This window comes from Pipistrellus hanaki (assembly GCF_964339955.1).
Source record: "Pipistrellus hanaki genome assembly, chromosome: 4".
NCBI lineage: Eukaryota > Metazoa > Chordata > Mammalia > Chiroptera > Vespertilionidae > Pipistrellus > Pipistrellus hanaki.
Window position 1 is genome coordinate 84,396,146 of NC_140506.1, and position 27,534 is coordinate 84,423,679.

General features: G+C 45.7%; 1 protein-coding gene across 1 annotated transcript in view; it reads left to right on the forward strand.

Annotated features, from left to right (window-relative positions):
* The first annotated feature begins 15,667 nt into the window (after positions 1-15,667).
* GRIN2A (glutamate ionotropic receptor NMDA type subunit 2A) overlaps positions 15,668-27,534 on the forward strand; it is a 361,366-nt gene continuing 349,499 nt past the window's right edge. Inside the window, exons 1-3 of the mRNA XM_084881099.1 lie at positions 15,668-15,914; positions 16,462-16,652; positions 18,038-18,469. Coding sequence (XP_084737225.1) covers positions 18,056-18,469 — 414 coding nt within the window. The 5' untranslated portion in view covers positions 15,668-15,914; positions 16,462-16,652; positions 18,038-18,055. The remainder of the gene's footprint in view (positions 15,915-16,461; positions 16,653-18,037; positions 18,470-27,534) is intronic.

The following is a 27,534-nucleotide window of genomic DNA, read 5'->3' on the forward strand; positions in this document are numbered from 1 at the left end:
GGCAATCAGGCTGTCAGGGGAGTGGTGAGGGGGTGATGAGGCTGGCAGGCAGAAACAGTTAGGGGCAATCAGGAAGGCAGGCAGGAAAGCAATTGGGAGCCAGCAATCCTGGATTGTGAGATGTCCTGGATGTCTCAGTAGGATAGGGCCTAACTGGGCAGTCGGACATCCCTCAAGTTGTCTCGGATTGGAGAGGGTGCAGGCTGGGCTGAGAGGCATCCCCCTCCCTCATGGACAAATTTCATGCACCAAGCCTCTAGTCTATAATAATGACATAAGTAAAAACAGTAACTCTTACTATTTACTGAGTATGTACCAAGTTCCTCCCCCTCTATCAAGTGATTCTCACACATTATCTTAATAGGGATCCAAATAAGGAAGTTATTTTTCTTACTTTGCATAGTACAATACTGAAGTTCAGAGAGGTAAAGCAACTTTCTCAAAGATACACAGCCAGTAAGTCACAGAGTCAGGATTCAAATGCAAGTCCTCAAGTTTAATCATGGTGCCCTCTCCCATCTTTTGCTTCCTGCTCTGCTGAGAGTGACAGTGGCCACACATTCCTTTAGCTAGTGCCTTGCTGAGTTTGTGAGGAAGTTTGAGAAGTCCCGAGAGATCTGTGGTTGCTTGCCTCTTGTAGCTCCAAGTATGGGAGTGTTGTTCTTGGACTTGTGTTATTTACCTAAGAATTTGCAAGGCTGTTTCTTGCTTATTAACAAATACTTCTGCAAATATGGATAGAAAATTGGCTTTGCTTACCCAGAAGTGGGGAGAGCTCCAGGAATCCCTGGAGAAGCTGTTGATGCAAATATGTATGTGTAGAAGAGGCCCAGTTCCTGCTAAGGTGGCTTTGATGCGTAGCAACAGGAAATCTGTCCTGGGATGGACAGGGATGGTTCACAAAGGAGCCTTTCAAGGCCACAGAAATGGCAAAGGGCAACCTATTCCAATAAAGTGCCAACTTCTGATCCGACAGAACCATCTGAGAGGCTTGTTAAAAATCTATAAAATGAAATGCTAATATGCAAATAGGCCACATGGCAGAACAACTGGTCGCTATGACATGCACTGACCATCAGGGGGCAAATGTTCGATGCAGGAACTTCCCCCTGGTGGTCAGTGTGCTCCCACAGGGGTAGCACCTCTCAACCAGAAGCCGGGCTCATGGCTGGTGAATGCAGTGGCGGTGGTGGAAGCCTCTCCTGCCTCCACAGCAGCACTAAGGATGTCCAACTGATGGCTTAGGCCTGCTCCCCATGAGTGGGCCTAAGCAGTCAGTTGGACATTCCCCAAGGGCTCCTGGACTGTGAGAGCACCAGACTGAAGGGGAACTATCCACCCCCCCCCCCCCCCCCCCCGCCCACCCTTCCGCACGTGCATGAATTTTGTGCACTGGGCCTTTAGTACAGTGTATAAGTTATCTATTGCTGTGTAACACACTGTCCCCAATCTTAGCAGCTTAAAACGACAGCAATTGATTTGTTGATGAATCTGTAAGTAGGGCAGAGTTCAGCGGTAATGGCTTGACTTTGTTGGGGCAGCTCAGCTGGTACAGGAGCTTTTTTTTTCTTTCTTTATTTTTTAATGCTTTAAAATATTTAAAATTACATTTGACATATAATATTATGTTGTTTCAGGTGTACAACATAGTGATTACACATTTATATGACTTCTGAAGTGATCAACCCCTGGTAGCCATCTGACACTATAAATAGTTATTGCAATATTACTGACTATATTCCCTATGCTGTACTTTACATCCCTGTGACTTTCTAAATAATTGGCAATTTGTACATCTTAATCCCTGCCCCTTTTTCATCCACCCTCCCAAATCCCTTCCATTTGGCAGCCATCAAAATGTTCTCTGCATCTATGAGTTTGTTTCTGTTTTGTTTATTTGTTTACTTTATTTTTTAGATTCCACATATACATGAAACTTTATGGTATTTGTCTTTCTCTGTCTGACTTATTTCACTTAGCATACTACTTTTCTAGGTACATCATGTTGTCAAAAATGGCAAGACTTCCTTCTTTTTAGGGCTGAGTAATATATATATATATATATATATATATATATATATATAGTGGCCAGATTATTATGATTTCTGAACACATAATAATCTGGCCAATCAGTATGTGTGTGTGTGTGTATGAGTCCCAGTGCATGAATTCAGGCATGGTGGGGTCCGGCCAGCCTAGCCAGGGGGAGGGAACATGGGCAGTTGGCAGGCCTGCCTGCTGGTCAAACTCTTGGTAGAGGGGACAATTTGCATATTAGCCTTTTATTATATAGGATATACACTGAGTGGCCAGATTATTATGTGTTCAGAGATCATAATAATCTGGCATATATCTCTCTCTCTCTTTCTCTCTCTCATATATATATATATATATATATATATATATATATATATATATATAACATCTTTATCCATTTGTTCACCTGTCAGTGGCCAATTAGGTTGCTTCAGTATCTCAGCTATTGTAAGTAATGTTGCATTAAGTATAGGAAAGCATATGTCTTTGATAATTAGTGTTTTGGATGTCTTTGAATAAAGATGGGATTGCTGGATCTTAAAGTAATTCTATTCTTAATTTTTTGAGGAACCTCTATACTGTTTTCCATAAAGGCTGCACCAATTTGCATTTCCATCAACAGTGCAGAAGGGTTTCATACAGGAGGATCCACTTTTGAGAACTCACTCCTGCGACTGGCAGGTGGGTGTGCTTGTGAATAGGCAATCCTTCCAGGGCTGTGGGCCATGGGCCTTGGTTCCTTTCATGGAAGGCTCGCCCTGGAATGACCCGGCTTTCTCACAGCATGGTGGCTAGGATCCAGGAGGGAACGTCTCAATGGAACATGGTGGATTGCACTGCATTTTTATGATCTAGCTTCAGACGTCACTTAGCAACACCTCTGCTATACCATATTGGTCAAAGAAGTACAAAAGGCCCATCTACTCTCAAGGGTTCATAACCTGAATCTCTTGATGGGGTAGTGGCAGGAGTGGTGGCTTTAGGAGGTGGCTGGTGGCAGGAAAGAGAGGGCGGGAGAGGGAGGGAGAGGGACAGTAGAGAGAGACAGGTGAGAGAAGGAGGATTACATCTCACAGTAGAGCTTGATCTGCTTTTGACATGCACATATATTACCTTTTGTTTAAAAAATAAATAAAAGGCTGAGATGACAGGGGGCAGGGGCGGGTGTGTTCATGTGTGAGCATGTGTGTGTCTGTGTACTTACAGTCTCTGGCAGGCATGGGTGACACAGCTAAAGCAGCAGCTCCAATGGGAAGCAAAGGAGAGGGTGCCTCCATGGCCAAGACAGGGCCTTGGGCTCCAACATGTCCATGACCTTGAGCTTCTCAGACCTGGTCCATCTCTTCAAATGGAAAGAGAGCCACTGACTGCCAGGGGCTGAGGACCCCCTGGTGAAAGCAGAAACACACCCGTAGGTGGAAATCAAAAAAACCCTTCATCCTTTCACTACGAGCAAAACGAACAAAACTCCAAACAGACAAACAAAACAAAACAAAAAACCCACAACAACAAAGCAATGAAACCCCACACATACGGTACCTCACTCAACAAAGAAAGCTGTGATGCATAATAATATCTGCCATTTATTAAAGTAAATATCAGATGCTTTACCTAATTGAATTCTCACCCAGCCCTGATGGTGCAAAGGAGGAAACCCGGGCCCAGGCAGGAAGAATGACTTGCCCATGCATGCACAGCTAGAGGGAAGGTGCACAAGTGTGGGCCCAGTCCCGGGTCTGCTTGTTGAACTTCCCTCTTCCCTCCTCTCCCTGAAGCCCAGATCCTTGGATAGCTTTGCCTAACAAAGAGAAATGTTCTTTATCCAATTTGGATCTGACCGCTGGACTTGGCAACAATTTATTTTGTGACTTCCCAGTAAAAAAAAAAAAAAAAAAAAAAAAAAAAAGAATTCTTTTTTAAGAACAGTGACTCTGGGAGGGCAGAGCCAGGAATTTTAATTGGGTGGGAGGCAGCAGCGAGTGGTGGAAAGAGCACCAAGTGGGTTGTCAGCAAGCACCCATTCCGATGCTTACTGGCTGTGACCTTGGGCAATGATGCCAATGCTCATCCTAAGAATAACCTCTGCTTACTGATCTTCTACTCTGTACCAGGTGCCATGCTAAGGGACTCATGTGTATCACCCATTCAATCTTCTCAGCAACCCTGTGAGCAAAGGAGGTACAGATAGCATCCCCATTTTGTAGATGAGGACACTGAGGCTTTAGCATTAAGCAGCATGCCCAAGACCACACAAATGGGAAGAGTAACAGCCAAGATTTGGGTCTGGGCAGAGGGGTTCCAGAGTCTGTGCTTTTAGCATTGTGCCGGAATGTGGATACAAATATGAATGTATTATAGATGCTGACACAGGCTAACATTTATTGAATGTTTTCCACATAGAAGATGCTAGTCCAATCACTGTATGCAATATCATTTAAGCTCCACAATGACTCTGAAATCGATAATATTATCGCCATTCTTTCAGATGAAGAAATTGACTTCGCCTGTGTTTAGTGAGGCGTTATCTCCCTTCACTAGATGGTTCTTTTTCTAAGAGCTATTACTTTCAGAAAAAGCATATAAACTCGGGCCATGTGGGGTGGGGCTGGATTCTGACTAAGCCTCTCCCTCTCGCTCTCAGAGGGAAGCTGGGGTGGGGAGGGGAGAGGGAGGAGCCGGGGGGAGGTAGCTGGCCAAGTGCCCCACCTGTCCCTGCTCTGGAGGTTGGCACACACACTCCGCTCCCTGGGCTGGCCATGCCTGCCTCCATCGGTTTGGGCTAGGCAGCCTGCCTCCTTGGCAGAGTGCTACAGCCTGAGGCTCCTGGGCCCTGCGTGGCTCGGTGAACTGTGCAAGGGAAGGGAGGCTATGCCAATGTGTCACCTGCCAGCTCCCCTCTGGGCACCATCTGGGATGCACTGAGCTGGAAAGCCAGGGCCAGGCAATGGCTGCCTCCTCCGCCCGCCCCGTGGGCCTGGCACCCTGAGCACACACCAGGAGCCCTCAGCCCAGGGAAGGTGTCAGGGAGTGGGGGAACAGAACATCCCAGGGGAACTGCTTAAGCTCCCAGGGGCCCTATCCGGCAGGAATAAGGATGCTAACATCTGACATTTGTTAAATCTTCCTATGGCTGGGCTCTGGGCTCAGTGCTTTATGTATGTTATCTCACTTAATTTACTCACCATATTTAAGTACTGTTATTCCCATTTTACAGGTGAGGAAACAGACACAGAGAGGCTAAGCGACCTACCCAGGGTCAGGGTCATGCAGCTGGGAAGTTTCAGAGCCAGGGTTCAGGTTCTACATTTTAAAGCTTGGCTGGCTCACGAGCCCTGGGTTCTAATCTTCGCTCAGTCTCTTCCTGCCGGGGAATTCTTTCCAGCCCCCTGCTCTTTGCAGGTCTTCAGTTTCTTCTTCTGTACAAATGCAGGGGTGGACCATATTTTCAATGTGTTTGTCATAGTCCCAGCGTTCCATCTGGAGCTAAAGTGGAGGTGGGGGTGGAGTTGGGGGAGGGGGAGGTAGAAGCCGAGGATGACTGTCAGACCTCCAACCTTTTGCCCCCCTTAAAAAAAAAAAAATGATTTTTTACAGAGAGGAAGGGAGAGGGATAGAGAGTTAGAAACATCGACGAGAGAGAAACATCGATCAGTTGCCTCCTGCACACTCCCCACTGGGGATGTGCCCGGAACCAAGGTACATGCCTTTGACCGGAATCAAACCTGGAACCCTTCAGTCTGCAGGCCTATCCACTGAGCCAAACCGGCCAGGGCCCTCTTACCCCTTTTTAACATGATATGAAAGTGCCACTTTTTGCTGCTTCCCATGTTCAAACTATGTGTGAGATTTGGCTTATAGAGGGGTTCTGCCACTTATAATAAGTCTGAACCCTAGCAATTGCTGATCTGACATTCTTGTACCATAAGAGGAGGAGAAGGTGGGCCTCAGAGAGGGTAAGGGGACCCAGGTAAAGAGGCCCAGTTAATAGGTGACTTATGCAGATTACATGGTAGTTCCAAGTGCAGGTTCTGGAGCCAGATACAAATGAGTTCCAGTCTTAGCCTGCCTATTACTGGTGGTGTCCTCGAGCTGGGTCAGCTCTCCACTGCTAGACCACCCTGTTTTGCTGCCACCGAGTGCTCCATGTGGGATAGTTGATGCCCTGAGTTATTTCTCAGAGGGAAGAACTCAGTGGCTGGGTCCTACTTTCCCTCTTTACCCTCAACTACAACTCCCAACCCAAAGGGCACTGGATACCCAAACGCCTTTGGACATGCCCAGTTATGATGCAGAAACCAAGGGTACCCCAGGACTGTCCCACCTCAAAGTATAATATGAAATAGTGGCTTTCCATCTGGCAACCTGTCCTGCGTTCCACGCCCAGCTGAGTCTGTGTTCACAGAGAGGGAAAGGGCTGTGTGGTGACCAGAAGACATGAATAGGGGAGTGTCTGACCTTCAGCAGCTGTGTGACTGACCTTCAGCACCTTCCTTCAGGCTTCAGGGTCCTCATCTTTAAAGAACAGCCTTGGAGGTTTGATGATGCCCATGGGTTCCGCAGCTTCGCGATGGCATGCTTCAGTGGCTCCAGGCACCAGGAAATATGACCGTTTTCCTGGGCATCCATACGGTTCCCTGAGAAAAGTTCTCTTTCTAAGCGCAGACCTAGGAATCAGGGTCGCTATTGACTAAGTTTCCCCCTTATCTGCAGGATGAATGATGAGATTTTTGAGTACTCCTGGCCTCAGGAAATTGACCTTACATGGTCCAGCTGTGGGACTTTCAAAGCGCTGTCCTGAGATGCTGCTCTGACCCTGCCACAGATGGTGAGAGAGCTTTAGTCAGGTCCATGAATCTTCACAGTTAAGTCTGAGCCTGGAAGGGGAGAGATTTCCTGGAGAGGCCTGCCCTCCTCTGGGCATGGAAGCTGCCCTACATTGGTGAGTGTGACAAGGAGCACCCACGGGCTCCCTTGGGGTATAGCAATGTGACCTGTGGGTACCGCAGGAGCTCCTCCCAGCTCTTCCTCTTAGAGAGGGAGATGCTGATTTGGTGATTAGAGTCCAGAGCACATGACTGTTCAAAGGTGACATACATGTTTGGCTTCCTTCTCTCAGAAGTTCAAGCCACAAAAGGTTCAAGCCGATTTCCCAACGGAGGTCACCTCTCTCCCTCTATCGCTTCTCCTCAGTCCATACACTTGGGTGCCTTCACTTGACCCAGGTCTTTCTGGTTCGTTAGGCAGTGTGGTCGGGGCCCCACTCACATCTCCTTGCTCACCCTGTCTACAGCATCGCTAATAGAATATCCATGGGCACCCGCTGGCTTCCTGCATTTCTCTGTGCACAGGGTGGGCTGGAAGGGTGAGGAGTTAATGCACCAAGAGTGACCCTAATCAATGAAGAATGAGGAGGTGGTGATTAGAAGGATGAACTTTCAGTCACTGTGCTGGACTTACAGGGAGGGGAGAGGAGCTGGAGATTGAGTTCAATCAGCAATGGCCAAGGATTTCATCAATCACAGCTACGTAATAACACCTTCATAAAAACAAAACAAAAACAAACAAACAAACAAACAAACAAAAACACCATGTTCAGAGGTTCCGAGAGTCGGCAGATCAGTGAACATGAGATTTGAGGAAAGTGGAGAGTGGCATGCCTGGAGGAGGCATGAAAACTCCATGCTCTTTCCCCTTACGTTGTCCTGCACATCTCTGCATCTGATTGTTGATTTGTATTCTTTAAATCCATTGTAATAAATCAGAAATCTAGTGAGTAAACGGTTTTTCTGAGTTCTGCGAACTGCTCTAGCAAATTAATCAAACCCAAGGAAGGGGGTGTGGGAATCTCTGATTTACAGCCAGCCAATCAAAAGCACAGGTAACAACCTGGACTTTCAATTGGCATCTGAAGCTGAGGGCAGTCCTGTGGGATTGAGCCTTAACCTGCGAAGGCTGATGCTGTCTCAAGTAGATAGTGTGAAAATTCAGTTGAATTTTAGGACACCCAGCTGGCGTCCAAGAATTGCTTGTTGGTGTGGGACCTTCCCTCCCACACCCCTGTTGAACCATCATACTGGATTTGGGTGCAGACTCTTACTATTCTTGGAGGGATCCACTCTAAGACTTATTTTATTTTATTTTTTACAACATTCACTACAGTGCTGGGGGAGGCAGGGCGATTTTATTCCCATTTTACTAATGAAGTGGCAGAATGTAGATTCCTGACTCCCAAATCACGATTCTTTTCTCAGTGGTATGCCTTGATACCTCCTAGGTTCCTGTCTAGTATGAGGGAGGTAACTGGGCTGCATTAGGCAAAGACCAATAAGGAACAAAATCTCTTTTTACTACCCTTATTTTAGTTTTCAAGATTAGCAGTGGATTTGTTTAGAAAACAAAACAAAACACTTGCTCTTTGATTTGAATTACTTATTTATTTTTATTTATTTTTAGAGAGAGGAAGTGTGTGTGGTGGGGGAGACATCCATTTATTGTTCTACTTATTTATGCATCCATTGGTTGATTCTTGTATGTGCCCTGACCAGGGATCAAACACCCAACCTTGGCGTATCAGGTGATGCTCTAAACAACTGAGCTATGTGGCCAGGGCTGATTAGAACTATCGATACCTGAATGGGTCATGGGGGCAGGAAGGGATTGTAGTCTTTGAGGTACGTTGTTATGGAAGGATTAACTACTGTCTTCGTTGATCTGAAGGTTGAGACCTTTAAAAAAGTCACAGAATCATAGAGCGTCAAACGTGGAGGGCAGCTTTGAGGCCATCTTGGCTAGTCTAACCTTTCTTTTACAAGTGGGATATCTGAGGTGCCAGGAGGAAAATGCCCTCAAGGTCATCAGGTAACAAGAAAATTAGGATCTGAGAGAAAACACAGGAAATATAGGCAATCAGAGTCAGGTTTTGCTAAAATCAGGAATCTATGAGAACTTATTAAATCAGGCAGGGCAAATTAGAGCCAACTCTAATTAAGAGATGGGGCTACCCAGAATACCCATGAGTGAGCAAGCTTGTGAAGTTCTATCTAAATTTTAAGAGAAATAATTCAAGAATTGGTTAGTGATGTCTGCCTTGGCACAGGACAGGTGAATCCTATTTATCTGCCACTACATAAAAGACAAGGTCGAGAAAGCTGGGACTGTGGGAACCTACAGGCTGGAATTTGGAAGGATGGGGAAGGTAGATCACCACTAAAAAACAATGCCTAAAAAACAATGCTAGCCTGGCATTCAGGTTACTCAGCCATCCTCAATTGCTTTCTTGCTTTACCCTTCTCTCAAGATTCTATCATACTGCTTTGGAATCTCAATAACATTATAGAATGCAAACATACACTTTATTTTATACAGCAGACAGTTAAAGCAAAAATTGTGGATCAAATCCTGTTTCAAATTTTGCCTTTAGCCTCTTATTTCAAAGTACTGAAGTTGGCTAGTCCCACTTGAGTCTTCTGTCTCCCATTTGCAAAATAAAGGGCCAGGTCAGAAATTCTCAAAAAGCATGAAAAGAAACAATAGCTCCTTAGGATGGTAGCAGCTATTATGTGGAATAAAATAGGTCTCCATGATGACTTTCTTTTGGAATATTGCTGGATTAATAAAACAACATTTTTTTTTAAACTACAGGACTTCTCAGATCTTTTACTAGTAAAATAAAAACTCGCCTTAAAGTGATTTGAATAGGCAGAGTTCCCTAAACTTACTTGATAACAGAAAATACACTATACAGGGTAGTCTCTAAAGACCTTTCACCTTCAAAATGTTATAATTCTTTTGAGAATAGATATATAAAGAGAAGCATAATCAATGATTGGCTCATTTACTTCTCTCTTGTGTACATGATATGGTGGTTGGTTTTTAACCACAGTGTTTAAGTGGTTCAAAGTAAGTGGCAACCATTGGCGTCCTTTTAAAAAAATATATATTTTATTGATATTTTACAGAGAGGAGGAAGGGAGAGAGATAGAGAGCTAGAAACGTCAATGAGAGAGAAACATCGACCAGCTGCCTCTTGCACACCCCCTGCCGGGGATGTGCCCGCAACCAATGTACATGCCCTTGACCGGAATCGAACCCGGAACCTTTCAGTCCGCAGACTGATGCTCTACCACTGAATGATGAATCAATTGGTTTGAAAACAATTGAAGCAATTTGTTCCTAGCAGACTAGGTTATGTCAATGACTTTAATGATATGATTGGCAAAATTGCAGCACAATGTTGATTAAGGGTTTTGTTTTTGTGATGCTGCTGTTTTGTTTTGTTTTAAATAGTATTTGTCAGCATAACTGCTATGAAGGTTTTCTATCTGAGAGTCTTGAGTAGCAAAATCCTGCTCAAACTGTGTGGCGGGCTTAGTTTTGCAGCACAGTGGGGGTTAAAACTATTATGATAACATACACACTATTCGAGGCTTCCCATGTGTGGTGGAGTTCCAGGTGCCCAACCCAAACGGTTCTCCATACTGGGGAGATGTCCAGTCTAGAGCAACTCCAGCTGCCTATTTCTGTCTTTAGAGACAGACTGTTCCTTCTTTCTCTACTCAAAAGAAGCCATACCTGTTTGATCTACCCTATTACCAGTCTGGTCACAAATAAATGTAAACTCTTCATATCAATAGTTTTCATTAAAAATTATTTCAGGGTCAGCTTTGATATACAAGAATGAATGTGCAGCGATTATTAACCAGGGCATCATCAGGATCATCTATAAAATTAAAACACATAATCACACTTGATCCCACTGGAGATTTTGATGGAAGAGATCTGAAGTGGGTGTAGCATCTGTATTTTTTTTTAAGCTTTATAGATCCAACCCACATGTCCATCAATAGGAGACTGGAAATGCAAAGTGTGGTTTACTCATACAATGAAAAGCCACTCCAATAAAAAAGAAAAAGCTGTTGTTATTTGTAGCAACATGTGAAAATCCTTCAGACATTAAGTTAAGTGAGAAAGGCTAGTTACCAAAAAATATACAATGTAGAATTCTATTTACATGAAGTTTAAAAATGAGCAAAGCTAGTATAGGGTATCAGAAATCAAAATTGTAAGCAATGCAAGAAATGTTAAAGGGACTGGTGTAAAAAGAAGATACAAAAAGGGAAGAAGGAACACAGGCACAAAAACCCAAAAATGGCTACACAAAAAAGTACCTATCAATAATAATTTTAAACGTAAATGGACTAACTGCTCCAATCAAAAGACATTGAGTGGCTGAGTGGATAAAAAAACATGACCCATACATATGCTGTCTACAAGAGACCCACCTCAGGACAAGGGACTCACACAGACTGAAAGTTAAGGGATGGAAAAATATCTTTTAGGCAAATGGAAATGAAAAAAAAAGCTGGAGTAGCAATACTTATATTTGACAAAACAGACCTCAAAGTGAAGGCCATAACAAAAGATAAGGAAGGCCACTTCATAATACTAAAGGGATTGATACAACAAGAGGATATAACCCTGATAAACATATATGCACCCAATGCAGGAGCACCCAAATACAAAAAAAAAAACAAAAACCCCACACACAAAACAAACAAACAAACAAAAAACAACCTCCTGGAAGATATCAAGGGAGCGAGTGATAACAATACAATTATAGTAGGGACTTTAATACCCCACTGACATCACTGGATAAATCCTCTAGACAAAAAAAAATCAGCAAAGAAACAGCAATTCTAAATGACTCACTAGATCAGGTGGACTTAATTGACATCTTCAGAACATTTCACCCAAAGCCACGGAATATATGTTCTTCTCAAGTGCACATGGGACATTTTCAAAGATAGACCACATATTGAGTCACAAATAAAGTCTCTCCAAATTCAAGAATACTGAAATTATATCAAGCATCTTCTGAGATCACAATGGCATAATATTAGAAATAAACTACAATGAAAACAATAAAACAATTCAAAAACTTGGAGGCTGAATAGCTATTAAACAATGATTGGGTTACCAAAGAGATCAAAGAAGACACTAAAAACATCCTGGAAATGAATTACAATGAAAACACAACAATCCAAAATCTATGGGACACAATGAAAGCAGTCCTGAGAGGGAAGTTTATAGCTCTACAGGCCTACTACTTCAAAAAACAAAACAAAACAAAACAAAACAGGTAGTAAATCATCTAACTCTACAACTTAAAAGAATTAGAAAGAAAGCAACAAGAAAAGCCAAGAGTGAGCAGAAGGAAAGAAGATAATAAAGATTAGAGCAGAAATAAATGACCAAAAAACAAACAAAGAAACAAACAACCCCAAAAGATCAATGAAACCAAGAGCTGGTTCTTTGAAAGGATAAACAAGATTGATAAACCTCTAGCCAGGCTCACCAAGAAGCAAAGAGAGAGGACCCACATAAATAAAATCAGAAATGAAAGAGGCAAAATAACAACAGACTCCACAGAAATACAAAGGATTGTTAACTCTATTCCAACAAACTAGACAACCTGGAGGAAATGGACATATTCCTAGAAAAATACAACCTTCCAAAACTCAAACAGGAAGAATCTAAAAATCTCAACAGACCAGTGACTTGGGAAGAAATTGAAACAGTCATCAAAAAGCTTCCAGCAAACAAAAGCCCGGGGCCAGACAGCTTCATGGGGGAGTTTTACCAAACATTTAAGGAAGAACTAAAACCTCCTCAAACTATTCCAAAAAATTCAAGGGGAAGGAATACTTCCAAGCTCATTCTATGAAGCCAGCATCACCCCAATACCAAAACCAGAAAAAGACAACTCAATGGATACAGGATGGTGCAATATCTGCAAATCAACAAACGTGATACATCACATAAACAAATTGAGAGATAAATATCACAGTCATATCAATTAATGCAGAAAAAGCGTTTGACAAAATCCAACACCCTTTCTTGATAAAAACTCTCCACAAATGGGAACAGAGGGATCATACCTCAAAATAATAAAAGCCTTATATGACAAACCTACAGCCAACATCATACTAAATGGGCAAAAACCAAAAACCACTTCATCTAAGAACAGGAATGAGACAGGATGCCACCTCTACCACTCCTGTTTGACATAGTTCTAGAAGTGCTAGCCATAGCAATTAGACAGAAAGGAGAAATACCAATCAGAAAGGATACATGCACCCCTATGTCCATAGCAGCACAATTTACCATAGCTAAGATTTGGAAACAGCCTAAGTGCCCATCAGCAGATGAGTGGATTAGAAAACTGTGGTACATTTAGATAATGGAATACTATGCTATGGTAAAAAGGAAGGAATTCATACCATTTGCAACAGCATGAATGGAACTGAACAGCATTATGCTAAGTGAAATAAGCCAGTCAGAGAAAGATAAATATAACATGATCTCACTCATTTATGGAATATAATGAACAACATAAAGTGATGAACAAAAACAGATCCAGAGACAGAGAAGCATCGATCAGACCATCAAACCTCAGAGGGAAGGTAGGGGAGGGTGGGAGTAAGGGCAAGAGATCAATCAAAGGACTTATATGCATGCATATAAGCATAACCAATGGATACAGACACCAAGGAGGTGAGGGCATGAGTGAAGGTGGAGGGGGCGGGGGGAGACAATGTGGAGATAAGAACACATATGTAATAACTTAATCAATAAAGAAAAAAATTTAAAAAAGAAATAAAGGTTGTAGTTTCTATTGGAGGGGAGTGAGATTAATCATGAAGAGGTACAAGTGTACTTTCTGGGGGTGATGAAAATATTCTGTACATTGTTGTGAGTGATGGTCCACACAGAGGCAAACAATTTTAAAACTTGAACTGAATCCTTAAGAGAAGTGCATTTTATTGTATATAATTTATACTTCATTAAAAAAAGAAAGCCTATCTGCCCTTTGAGTCCCCAAATTAGGGTCCTGTGCCAAAGTCCAAGAAATGATCATCTCCACACAAGGGAAGGGCCTAATCCCGCTCAGCCCACTGACAGCCTCAAAAAAGAGACCATGTCCCTATTTTATGCCACATGTCACAAAACCCTTCATTTTCACTCATCTTCCATAATTCTCCACCCTTTATCTGCCTTTTGGATAACAAACTCTAGAGAATTCAACATACAACAACCAGCTTCATAATAAACCTATTGGTGTCCAGGAACTGTGCCTCCTTCCTGTCTCCATTTCAGTAGCCACATCTGCATTCTTGGAAGAAGTCCCTTCCTTGCTAGGCCACCTTGAAGAGACCTCGTATTTATTGAGCACCTACTATGTGCTAAACCTTCTTGGCTTGCACCAAGGTTATGTCACTTTCTTTTTAAAACAACACTGAGATGTGGACCAGAGTCACCCCAATACATTTAATAAAAAAAAAAAAAACCATGAGAAGTGGATATTTTTACTGCCTGTCCCATTTTCCAGATTAGCAATCAAAAAAGGAAGATAAATCACTAGCTCAAAAGTGATATCTGGCTGATAAGTGGAGGATGCAGGGTTGGAACAGTGACTGCACAATCTCTTACGACTTAAGGCCTCTTCTTTCAGGGCATGAGAGGAGAAAAGCAAAGATGAGAACTGGAAGGAGAGAAATAGTAGAGCGTTAAAAGAGGCAATGATCCTCCGTTGACAATGCTTTTCCTTCCCAGGGGCCAGAATTCAAGTTAACCAGGCCCCACACATCCAGGCAGTCCCATGCTCTCTGGCTCACCTCTGCTGGGAGCTTAGAAGTAGCGGCCTCGGGGCGATTTTCATTTGGTATAACTTAGAAAACAAGAAGAAAGCAAGTGGGGAATGTCAAGATGTCTGTACTTTTCAGATTCTGGCTCCCTGAGATCAGAGGAGTGGGTTTCCGCACTGGCGTGGGTGGCAAGGAGAAGCATTGGAAGGAGAGGAGAGAGAGGGAGAGAGAGAGAAGAGAGAGAGAGAGAGAGAGAGAGAGAGAGAGAGAGAGAGAGAGAGAGAGAGAGAGAGAGAGAGAGAGTGTCTGTGCGTGGAGGGGGGATTGCTGTACTCAGCGCAAGGCACGGGGGAGGAAGAAGCTGCACCAGAGGAGCTCTGAATAATTGATTCTTCAGCTGCACCAGACGCCCAGGAGCGGGCGTAGAGCGTGGTTTCAGCACCACGGATAGCGGCGCGCGCCACCGCAGGCGCCCCCGCTGCCAGCCAGCCACCTATCCTGGCCTTGTCGCCAGCGTGCGCTCCGGGAGCGGGTGGCAGCGCTCCGCGCCGCCGCCAAGGGACTGCGGGGTCTGTCTCGGCCCGCCTCCTGGGAGAGCCGCTGCGGGCGGGAGACGCCTTCGCCCGACGAAGCTCCAAGCCTCTCCGGCTTTCGCGGGGGCTGCTGCGTCTCACCCACTGGGAACAAGTCTCCAAGTTGGCGTGGAGGCGCCCCTGTCGTCCTCCTCCTCTTTTTCCGAGGCGACCGCAGCAGAAGCACGCCCTGGGAGCTCGGTTTCCCCAGTGCTGTGAACCGGGGTGATCAGGTGCTCTCGGGACTCCCGCCGCGAAGTGGGGAGCTGAACGCCTGGCGCGGAGCTGGCCCCGCAACGAAGGGACCGGTGGGAGCTGCCCCCCCCCCCCCACCTCCTCCCGCATCTCTTTCGGCCGCGGACCGCGGGGATCCCCGGCTACAGGCGCGCGCGCGCTCCCACACTCACTCTCACACACACTCGTCCTCGCACGCACCAGCCCGGAGCCTGGGCTGCGAGGAGGTCTCCCGGGCGCGCTCAGAGGACTGGGAAGCTGCTGTCGGGAGCGGGGCTGGAAGCCGAGCTCCAGCTCTCCGTGGGAGGCGCCCAAGGCTGAGCCCGAGCATGGGGCCGGGTGAGCACTGAGAGTCGCGGCTGCAGCCATCAGCCCTGGAGATGATCAGGAGCGGCCACTGCTGAGAACTATGTGGAGAGAGGCTGCGGTGAGTGCTGGCGCGGGACGCGAGGTCCCCTTAGGAAGAGGTCGGTGGATGGCCTGGATAGATAGAGGTGGGCGTCAGGACCGCAAGAGAGTCGTTGTATGGGAATGATCGCACCTCCCTCGGGGATCCGGGACCGAGGGAGCCGGAGTCCTTTTCCCTCCCCCTCTCCTCCTGCCGGCTCAACGCAAACTCAGCCATACCCCCTTTCCTTCCCCTCCCCCTCTTCAGCAGCTCCTGGCCGCACAACTCCCAGCAGCCGGCGCTGGAGAGGTGGTAGGGGGTGAGGGCGGAGGTGCCCAGTTAGCTTCTCGTGGGTGGATAAATTGGGGCTCCTGTGCGCTCTGGAGAGGAGCTCTCCATATGGGCCACAGGGTATGAGGATTCGATCTGGGGGCGTCTTGGTCACGAAGGTTCAGTTCCCCCTCTCCTGGCGAGCCCCCTGGGTGCACATAGGGGCTGTGAGCATTGCAGACTGCAGCCCGACACCCCCATCCCCGTCCCGCTCTCCTGACCCGTGGGCTGACCCGTCTCTTCCCCGCCTTCCTAGAGCCCTGCTGCAGAGCCTCCGGCTGGGATAGCCGCCCCCCGTGGGGGCGATGCGGACAGCGCGGGACAGCCAGGGGAGCGCGCGGGGGCCGCAGCATGCGGAAACCCGCTAAACCCGGTGGCTGCTGAGGCGGCCGAGATGCTCGTGCGCGCAGCGCGCCCCACTGCATCCTCGACCTTCTCCGGCTACAGGTACGTCCCAGCGGGAGACTCGGGCTTGGCGGGATGGGGAGGAGGAGGAAGACTCGACCCGAGCGGGAGCGGGAGAAAGGTCTAGGGAGAGGGAGAGAGAAAGCGGGCAAGGGAGGATCGGTAGCTAGGTGCAGTAGCTCCTTTCTCGCACCAGGGGGCGCTGCGGCACCGCAGTGCTCACCCACAGAGCTCTGAGGTCAGTGCGAGTTCTCACCAACTTCCCCAGGCTCAGGCAGTGCCCGGCTCCAGGGCGCGCGCCTGTACACGCGTGCACGACTGTGCTGGCATTTGCAGGCACGCGCGCCTGTGCACCTGGCGCGGTGCATATGTGTGCACCGCCTGAGTCCATGTACGGACTCCGGATGGCTGCTGGCACCATTACGGCGGCCCGTGGTGGTGCGCAGAAACGCGCGCGTGCCTGTGAGCGAGTGGAGCCCCACTGCCCACGTGCACCTAAGACTCGGTAACAGGATCTGCAGTGGAAAGCCTGGGGGAGGGCTGCACAGTTTATGTCTGTCGGAGAGCTTCTCAGGAGCCTACCTTTAGCCCCACGCACGTTTTTCTTTTGCCAGCTCCCACGCACAGGCCCGCGGAGGACCTCTTCTCCGGAATTCTGCATTGCACACAGCGCGCGTGAAAGAGAACGCGTGTGAACCTGTGCGTGCAGGGGGCGGGTCCTGGGGTCACTTTTTTTCAGGGCCCCTCAGCGGGAGGAGGGGCGGGCCCAAGTTCCTTCAGGCGCCCCAGAGACTGGAACGCATAAGGGAGAGTTCTCAGTCCCAAGCGTTTGGGGGGGGGGGAGGGGCAGGAGAGGAACGGGGTCGCAGCAGGGGCCGCCGGAAGCCCCGTCTGCGCTGCGTCCCGCGCGTTCGCAGGGGGCGGGGTCAGTTCCCCTGAACGCGGGAGCCAGGTTCCCTCGTCTCTGCGCCGCCTTCCCACGCCTGGCGGCTCTGTAGTTCGCTCCCTGTGAGCAGGGGGGCGGGTTCCCTAACTTGGTCCGCTCTAGCCGGCGTGGGAGAGGAGTGGGTGACAGGTTTGCTCTGTGCGCCTACGCTCCAGCGCGGTGGTGGTCCTCAACTAACTTGGGGGATTCGGTGGGAGATGTGGGCAGAGTCGGGCACGGAGACTACGCTGGAGCCTGGGGCATGAGAAGGAGGGTGGATGAGAAGATGGGTTTACCCGTAGGGCTGGAGAATTAGCTCAGATCGGAGTTGGATAGAGTTGGCAATGTGTCTAGTGACGTGGATGGCGGGGATCAGGAATGGAGTAGGTGACTCGGGCAGCTTGCGCTGCCGGTGGGCTCTCTACTTGCGCTCGGGCAAGGGGGGGGGGGTTCTGGAACCCTTGCTCCCCCGCAGCCCTGACTCTCCCTCTCCACCTTGCAGGGACCCTAAGTGGCAACTATGGGCAGACTGGGGTATTGGACCCTGCTGGTGCTACCGGCACTTCTGGTCTGGCGCCATCCGGCGCAGGGTGCGGCGGCGGAGAAGGGTACCCCGGCGCTGAACATCGCGGTGCTGCTGGGTCACAGCCACGACATGACGGAACGTGAACTGCGGAACCTGTGGGGCCCGGAGCAGGCGACTGGGCTGCCCCTGGACGTGAACGTGGTGGCACTGCTGATGAACCGCACGGACCCCAAGAGCCTCATCACACATGTGTGCGACCTCATGTCCGGGGCGCGCATCCACGGCCTGGTGTTTGGGGACGACACCGACCAGGAGGCCGTGGCCCAGATGCTGGATTTTATCTCCTCACAGACCTTCATCCCCATCCTGGGCATCCACGGGGGCGCATCTATGATCATGGCTGATAAGGTAAGGCCAGAAGCAGTGGTCTGCCAGGACTACGGAGTGCGCTAGTCATAGGACAGCCACCCAAGGTCTTTGGGAACCCCTGGTATCTTCTTGCTATGACAGAGGGTCCTGGCTACTGATCCTGGTGAGAACCAGGTCCCACCTCTCCAGCCCAGAAATGAATGGAAATGCTTTTCGTCTTGGGTCTGAAAGTGGGGTACTCAGAGAGGCACTTTTGGGAGTGTCGGGAAGAACTTGGAAAACACAGAAGTGTCATAGGGTGGTGGAATGCTTGGAGATTTCTAAGCAGTTTACAGATGCAAGCCTGGGGCCACTTGAAACAACATGGCTTACATTTCTATAATGTCAATTTTACCAGGTTGCTTTGTGGAAAAATGCCCCCCCCCCTTTTTTTTTCCTCTTGCGGTGACTAAAACTATTTCAAAAAGGATTCAACGTGGGTGTGCCGTGGAACAAAATGCAAAGTTTTTAAGTAAAGCACAAAAGAACAGAGAAACGTCTTATTTCCGCAGCCCCAAGAAGGGTGGAAAATTTGAGAAGCCCTAATGGCCACAACAGTGTGTTCCTCTAGCGGCGTGGGTGTGAGTGGAGAGGAGAACGGACTGCAGACCGAGAGCATGGAGGGCCCGATGCTTTCCTCATGTTCCTGGGGTGGAGCTGGGAGGCCCTCAGACGCAGGGGTTAGCACCCAAGGATGGGGTTTGGTACTGAAGTCTCTGAGTATCAGAATGAAGAAAGGTGTGTCCACATTTCTTGGCTTAGGATGAGTAGGGAGGGTCTTTCTGTGGACCCGATGGGAGCATTGTTTGGGAGAAGAGGGAAGAGAGACTTGGAGATTTGAGTGAGATATCAGGAGGGCTTGGTTTGAGAATCGTGCAGAAGTGGAAGGATTGAAGACAGTAGTTAGAAGCTAACAGAGGAGAGAGAAAAAAGGGAAGGATTAGAGTGTGGGAATACACCTCTGCTTAAGGTCCAGCAAGGGAAAGGGAGTCAGGAAGGTGGGGAGGAAATGGTAAATGTACTTGTGTGCCATGGTCCCCAGCCCTGAGACCTTCTTGGAGTGTGTTCCTTAGGAAGTAGAAGATATCTTCATGGAGCGAGCAGAGATGTGTCATAGCGCTTTCTTTCCTTCTGATGCTCTCAAAGCGCTTTTATATCCAATTCATCAAATCAGATTCTGCCTCTGCCTCAGCAATTCCCACCAGCTCTTTTGGGAACTGTATTAATTCTTTCATGTCTCCTGGGCTGCAGTACATTCAGCCCAAGTACATAACTGATGCGGTATCTTATTAAATATTCATTTAAAATGGTTTGCAGCCTAGCAAAATTCCTACGTGGGGTTGAGCATTTTCCCAGCCACCTCTCAGTTTTGGGGTTCTTTTCTGGCGTGAAAAAAGTAGGGGAACAGCTGTGCCCTGCCACAAAGGTCTGGACCATTTCAGAACTGGAAAGGGACTTAGAGTCTAAAACACCCTGCAACTTTCAGATGAAGTGACTGAGGCGTAGGGCCGTTCAAGACTTGGCCAAGACCACCCAGTGGGTGATGGAACTAGATCGCTGGTTTGTTGGTCCCAAGCTATGATCTCACATTCTACCAAAGTCAAGCCTATTCTTTAACTTTGTCATCCCATCTTCAGGAGGGTCAAGGAATTTCATTTTATGGGAAATTCTGAGCCATGGAAATGTGCAGCAAATCAGATCCCACAGAGCTTGCACATCAAGTGACTAGCAGGAGTGACCAGCCTTCTGATGAAGATATTAAAAAGGAGGGGAACAGCAGTTTCCAGCAGGGATTTTAGTATCTAAATGTTACTACCAACACCTCTTCCCTTCTGAAGTTTTGACCAAAGGAGTAATACACAGAAAACCATAGCCATATTGGGAGTGAAATTTCTGGGTTGACTAGGGCCCAGCACAATCAGTGGAGAAATCTGATAAAGCTGAATTGGCGAAGGTGGCTGGAGGCTCACTTAGGCTGGGATGTCGGAGCTGGCAGGTGTGTGGCTCAGGCTCTCTCCTGACTTATACATCTGACTGTAGGCAAAGCTGCAGGAACAGCGAATGGGCTCATAGCTGAGCACTCCCTTGATAGGCAGTGACCCTTCCCACTGTGAATGGCAGGCTCTGACTTACTACCAGCAGCTGCTCCTCTCTTGAACAGGGTATAAGGGAAGGAGCTTTGAGAAGTCCAACAGCATCCTCCTCTCTTATGGAGTGAAAATTTCTTCCAGGGATTGGATAAGAGAGTGACCCCACTTAAAAGTAAAGAAGAAAAGGGATGCCCTTTGGTTGGAGAGTCACCCAGTACACCAAAAGATTGCAGGTTCAATTCCTGGTCAGGGCACATACCTAGGTTGCAGGTTGGATCCTGGTCAAGGCAATTACCAAAGACAACCAATCAATATTTCTCTCCCATCGATTTTTTTTCTTCTTTTCTCTCTCTCTCTCTCTCTCTCTCTCTCTCTCTCTCTCTCTCTCCATATATATATATATATATATATATATATATATATATATATATATATATATATAACAACTACCAATCCTTGAGTGAGGATTAAAAGAAGAAAAGGGAATCAGGAAATGGCAAGAGGGAGATGAGAAAGAACATTTTCAGAGAAATCAAGATTAGAGAGAGATTTAAGAGGGGGTGGAGAAGAGAGGAGCAGAAGCTCCATTGACTCAAAAATGGTGAAAGAAATTGTCTCTTCCTCATTGCTGGGGCTTTCTGAGTTGGTCTTGATGTCAGGGAATCAAATATGTCAGTAAGGATAATGTGGGGTCCATGTTGGGCCCCATGTATGGAATGTGCTTCTGATGCTGAGAAGGGTTGGATTAAAGAGTGGTATTTTGAAAAACCCAGATGTGTTTAAAAAAAAAAAAAAAGAATTGTCTGAGATATGAACAGCCCTTCTTTCCATTAGTTAAGTTAATAGCACAGTTGGCTAGTGCCTTTGCCACCTGTTTCTTTTGGAGCTGAATGCTGAATGTTAAATGCAGTTTGTTTGGCTCTGAAGAACACAGACCACCTTGCTTGGTCGGGTGTGCCAGAGGTGTTTATGGACACAAAGTCTGAACCTCTGTCAAGGCCCCTCTGCTTCCACCTACGATGACATTCACTTGGTAAAGCCCAGAACATAGCTGTGTTTTCGCTTCGATAGAGCCCCCGTGGATAACAACGGCACTTACTTCGATGATCAGTCACATTGAATGCCTTTCCCTACCATTTTACCTTCCCCTCATCTGCTTGGCCCTTGGAAAAAATAGAAAGTTTTATAATAATTGAAATGTGTCAAGTGACAGATTTTTGTGGTGTTAATTGAATTTACAGAGAAGATGTTAATTTCTGCTTCTATCAGTGGGTGGTCTTGAGATATAATTAAGTTAGAGGTGGGCATAATGATTGATGTAGATAAGTTCTAACCACATATTGGTTTGGCTATTTTGGTCCTGTCCAAGTGGAATACATGGTGGTTGCAGTAGCATCTCCTATAAATCAAGCATATTCACCAATCCTATATGTTTCTGTTCAGTGTCTTTAACTCTTCCTTCCCTGTCCCCCTTATTTCTAACTACTGCATAGGGAAAAAGGCAAGGCTTAGATGTTAACTACATCTATCCAGGTGGGTTAATGCTTTAGATGTTATTTTCTCATCTCCTCCACTAGAGTGCAAGTTCTAGATATTTTTTTAAGTATGTGTATGCATATTTGAAATAACAAATACTCCTTCTCCACAGACAGTTTATACAAATGTCTTTTCTTTGCAGAGTACCTAGAAACTATATTAAAATTTAAAGAAGAAAATAAAAATCTCCCTCAGAATCCTATCATCAGGAGTAACCATTGTTGACACTTGGGTCTATTTTCTTTCAAGCTGTGTTTATTTAGTTATAAATTCAGGATTATACTGTTTATATAGTTACCTTTATTGTACTTAGTACTCTGCGGGCTTTCTTAGTCAGAAGATTCATTTTTTTCTTTAATTTTGGAAAAAAATCTCAGTCATTATCTCTTGAATGTTTCCTCACCAACATGATCTCCATTGTCTTCATATGTAGCTACTCCATCAATCCTACATGTATATTAACATTTTGTCCCTTAGTTCTTTATTTCTCTGTGCTATTTTTGGGAAGGTTTCTTCAGTTCTACACTCTGGTTAACCAGCTCTTTTCATTTGTGTCTGGTCTATTGTTTTGCCTATTTGCTAAGTTTTTCATTTCAACAATGGTTTATTTTATTTTCAAGATAAATAGCTAGTTTCTTTTCATGCCTTCCTGCCTTTTTTGCTTTATTAAAAACTCTTCTTACCTTGTGGATGTAGATACTACCTCTGTCTCTGAGGATTAAAAAAAATATTTTTTATTGATTTTTTTACAGAGAGGAAGGGAGAGGGATAGAGAACTAGAAACATTGATGAGAGAGAAACATCGACCAGTTACCTCCTGCACACCCCTACTGGGGATGTGCCCACAACCCAAGTACATGCCTTTGATCGGAATTGAACCTGGGACTTTTCAGTCCACAGTCCGACGCTCTATCCACTGAGCCAAACTGGTTTCGGCTCTCTTTGAGGACTTTAAAAATACTTGTCATAAAGTCCTTTTCTGATTGCTCTAGCATCTTTATTTCTTTATGTATAAATTCTTCTATTGGGCGAGTCTAATCATTGGATGTCCTCAGATATTCCCTAATTTGTGTTTGTAACTTATTTTCAATGCAGTTTTATGTATTCTTCTGCCCTATATCTGTAAGGGTGTGTGCTTTTAAACCAGAGTTCATATCAAGAGCTCAGATCAGAGCTGTCTTCCTGCGCTACATACCCTACTGTTCAAGCTTGGATCCCAGTTTCATGTGGATGGCTTAGTTTTGGCTCCTTGACACAGACAGGAGCATCCTTTTTGGCTGTGACTCATGGTGGACGGTGCAGATGTTTCAGCCTTATTCATAACTAGCAGCATGGTTGTGCCCCTCCCCCCTGCTGGATGTTGGGACTTCTGCTTCCATGGCTCATATTGGACCCATCCGTCCATGGACCATGTGGCTTTGATTTCTCTTTGAAATTGTAGAGTCCCATCTTTTGGTTCATTTATTTTTAGGGAGCCCTTTCTATTTTTGATCTGTGATTCCCTTTGCTTGTTTCTAAGTACTACTATTTGTAAATTTTAAAATATCCATAAATTTTATGTTTTAGGAGTAGAAGAGGGAGGTTATTGAGTGTGTTCATTCTGATTGTGACTCAGTTCTATTTCACAACCTGCTTTTATTTTTTTCAAACTTGATTATTTATTCTTGGAATTTTCCCTTATCATTAAATAGACGATTCAAACATGATTTTAATAGTATTTCAGAGTATTCTGTTTATACCATAATTATTTTAACTACTCTTCCTTATTTTCTACTTTTACTAGTCCACATGGGCGTTCTTTCTGGCAACTTGTGCTGCCCTTGCCCTTTGCATTTGCTAATTGGCATATGCTTGTTGATTGAATGAATGAAGCCATTGGTTCTATTGCTAGCTTGCTGTGGTTTCTGGGCCCACTTACCACTCTGTGGTTCAGGGCTTTCCATGCAGTGCTTGTTCCCTAAATGCTGACTAATTTCATAGGTGTGTGCCAAGTCTCCTCTTCTCTTTAGCGGGAAGACAATGACTAGCCATCTTCAGGGTTAACAGAAATTGGGGGGGGGGGGGGTGTTTCCACACAAAAGGCCGCCTAGCCCTGCTGAGTAAGGGCTCATCAGCAGGAGGTGGAAGTTGGTGCCCTTGTAACCCAGCAGCTCTGGAGTTCGGACATGTGTGATAGGCCTTCCCATTAAGCACTAAAAGCTCGTGGAAAGGGCAGACATGCACACCAGAATTAGCTCCTACTCCGGAGGCAATGGAGGCATTGGGTAGTTCCTGGGAGTGGGGAGGCCTATATTTAGCCTACTGGATGAGTCATGTCAGATGCAGTCATCCACTCCTCCTCACATAACTCATTTGGGAGCAACAGGCATCACCCCAGAAGCATGACTAATTTTCCAAGTGCCCCCCGGGGTCATTGGTGACCTCAGGGATCCTTGGTAACTGTGGTCTGGTGGATTTCAAGGGGGGAGTGCTTATCTTCTCTTTGGTAGCCTCAGGTGGAAAATGCTCCTTTGTAGAGTGGGGGAGGGGAGGGGAGAAGGAGGAGGATGGGTGGAGAAGAGAGTGGAAAGAGACAAATAGAATCTTGTTTTTTTTAATGAGTTGGTGGTTTCTGATAAGGCCATGGGGTCATTGAGAGGTCATGCTATTAACAGTGTATTTTCTTTGTCCAGGACTCCTCTTTATTCAAATTTAAATTGCTTGCCAACATTTTATTTTTAAAAAAATATATTTTATTGATTTTGTTTTTTACAGAGATGAAAGGAGAGGGATAGAGAGCTAGAAACATCGACGAGAGAGAGCCATCAATCAGCTGCCTCCTGCACACCCCCTCTGGGGATGTGCCCGCAATCAATGTACATTCTCTTGACTGGAATCGAACCTGGGACCTCTCAGTCTGCAGGCCAATGCTCTATCCACTGAGCCAAACTGGTTTCGGCGCTTGCCAACATTTTAAAGTTTGTTGCCAACATTTAAAGACATGACATTTTTTTAAAAAATCCAAATTTCATGCTTCTTTGAAAAAAAAATCAGAGGGCTTCTTCAGACTGGGCCCATGTTTCCCATGGCAACAGTTGGTTGGAGATAAACGGCATCCCTTCCCCTCAGACAGAGCAGGGTTCTTTCTCTTCACTCTTCAGTCCTCAACTTGCCCACTTCACCCTTTGTGCTGTGCACTTGGTCCTGAAGGCACTGGGCTGGAGATCCTTGATATAGGAGAAGAAAATAGCTGGAGGCCATGGCTGGGCTTCTCCTTCCCTCCCAGGGGCTGCTCCTTGGTTGGTGGCTAATTCATGGTGTGCACGTGGCCACGATGCTGAGTTCCCGCTGCCACTAATAATGTACTGTAGTATTTTGTCCTTTTAAGCCCACAGGCCTTCACTCCTTCTCAACCAACCACTCGAGTCGGAAGATCCCAGAAAACCTTAGACCGAGAGCCTGAGGGTCTAAATTCCATTTCCAGATGGCAGTGTGACTGTGAGAAAGCCCTTTACCTTCCTGAACCTTAGGCTCTCCTTAGTGAGATGCACCAACATTCTGATGGTGGGACCAGCAGGGCTAAATGGCCTTTTGTATGGAACCCCCCAATTTCTGTTAACCCCGAAGATGGCTAGTAATTGTCTTCCCACTAGAGAGGAGACTTTGGCACACACCTATGAAATTAGCCAGCGAAATGAGGGTTTGAGATGATATTATCTCTAATTCCCCTTCCAGCTCTGAAAAAGGCTGGTGAGAAACATACCTATTTGTGAGCAGTGATTGTCTTTAGGTAGTAAACTCAGCTGTCATAATTTTTTTTTTAATTAAAAAGTGTCATTGTCGCATGGCTGATAAGTTGGATCTCAAGTTAAGGTGTCTGGGTTTAAATTCAGAGTCCATCACGTACCTGCTGTGTGATCATAGGACAGTTCCTTAATGGCGTTGAGCCTCAGCGTCTTCATCTTTAATATGAGAATAATGATAGTACCTACTTCATACAGTTGTGCCATTTAAATGAGATAATGGACACAAAGTATGTAGCTCAGCGAGTGACTTATAGCAATACACACTTACTATAGAAATTCTATGTATTATGTCTATATTTTGTAGTTTCTATTTTTTCTCCAATGTACATGCACTTTTTAGTAACCAGAGAAAAATGATGAAGGGTGAAGAGAGAATCCCCTGCAGGAAGCTGGGAATGAATTCCACAGAATCCTTAGGAATGGAGAGTCCAATGTAAAATGACTCATACTTTCGTAACTGGGACTATCAGAAGCTTCCTTTGAGTTCGTTGGACTTGCCATGAGCTTTATGGCAAACTGAAGATTAATTATGGCCAATGTGAAAGTGTCTGTAAGTGGAGACTGTCTCAGTAACCTCTGCAGTAAATAACTCCACCAATTGGATCAGGTGCTTGCACACGACTTAGGGATTTAGGGCGTGAACATAATATAGTTTTTTTAATTTCATTTTTGTTAAGGATAAAGTAACTCAGTGATGGCCTGGGGAACCTGGCAGCTCCAGGACATGATTAAAGAATCCCTTCGTGCAGATGAGAAAATAAAGGTCCTGACTTTTGCAGTGACTTCTTTTTTTTAGTCACACAACCAGAATCCAGGTTTTTGGAAGATTATTCTTCTGCTTTTATTTTATTGCCCTTTCAAGTGAATCATTCAGAATGCAGTTAGTTTTGGGAAGGGGCTTAGATTGAAGAGAGACAACAGATTTTGATGTTAATGTATTGGTTGCCGTAACTAAAATGATTAAGATGTTGGGCGATGGAATGAAAATTGAGAGCTTCCTTTACAGATTGAAATGATGAGCCCATACTCCAGACCGCGTTGGCGAGTTTACGGAGGGTTTGCACTCTTGCAGGAAGCAGATGTGGCTTTCCAACTCAGTTGAGGATGACTTTTGCAAGGGTCATGAGCTAGTGATGTGACTGCTGAGTCTGGCTCATGGATGCATTAGTGTTTTATTTACCACCATCATATTTTAAATGCTTGAATTTTAATGTCTTTAGATGAGGCAAGCATTGTCAAGTTCACTAGAGCCCTCCACGCTCGCTGTTATTTCACATATAGCTAGATTTACTTTTTATGCTAACTGCATGGTCTCCGCAATCATTTGAGCTTGTGGGCAACCCCCCACTCCCACTCCCACCCCTCCCAGGCACAGGGATTTTGTTATTTGCTTATTGTTTTTGCATTGAGCACATGCTCCTCAGATTCTAAGTAGTGATATGGCTTTTTAAAAAGTAAAGTCTACATTTTTAGAAAGATAATGTCCGAATCAGGATTGGTGATAGCATATATATATATATATGGATTGGTGATAGCTCATATATATATATATATATATATATATATATATATATATATATATATATAATAGCTCATATATATATAAATTATATATATATATATAATTTAAAATCTATTTAATATATATATTTTT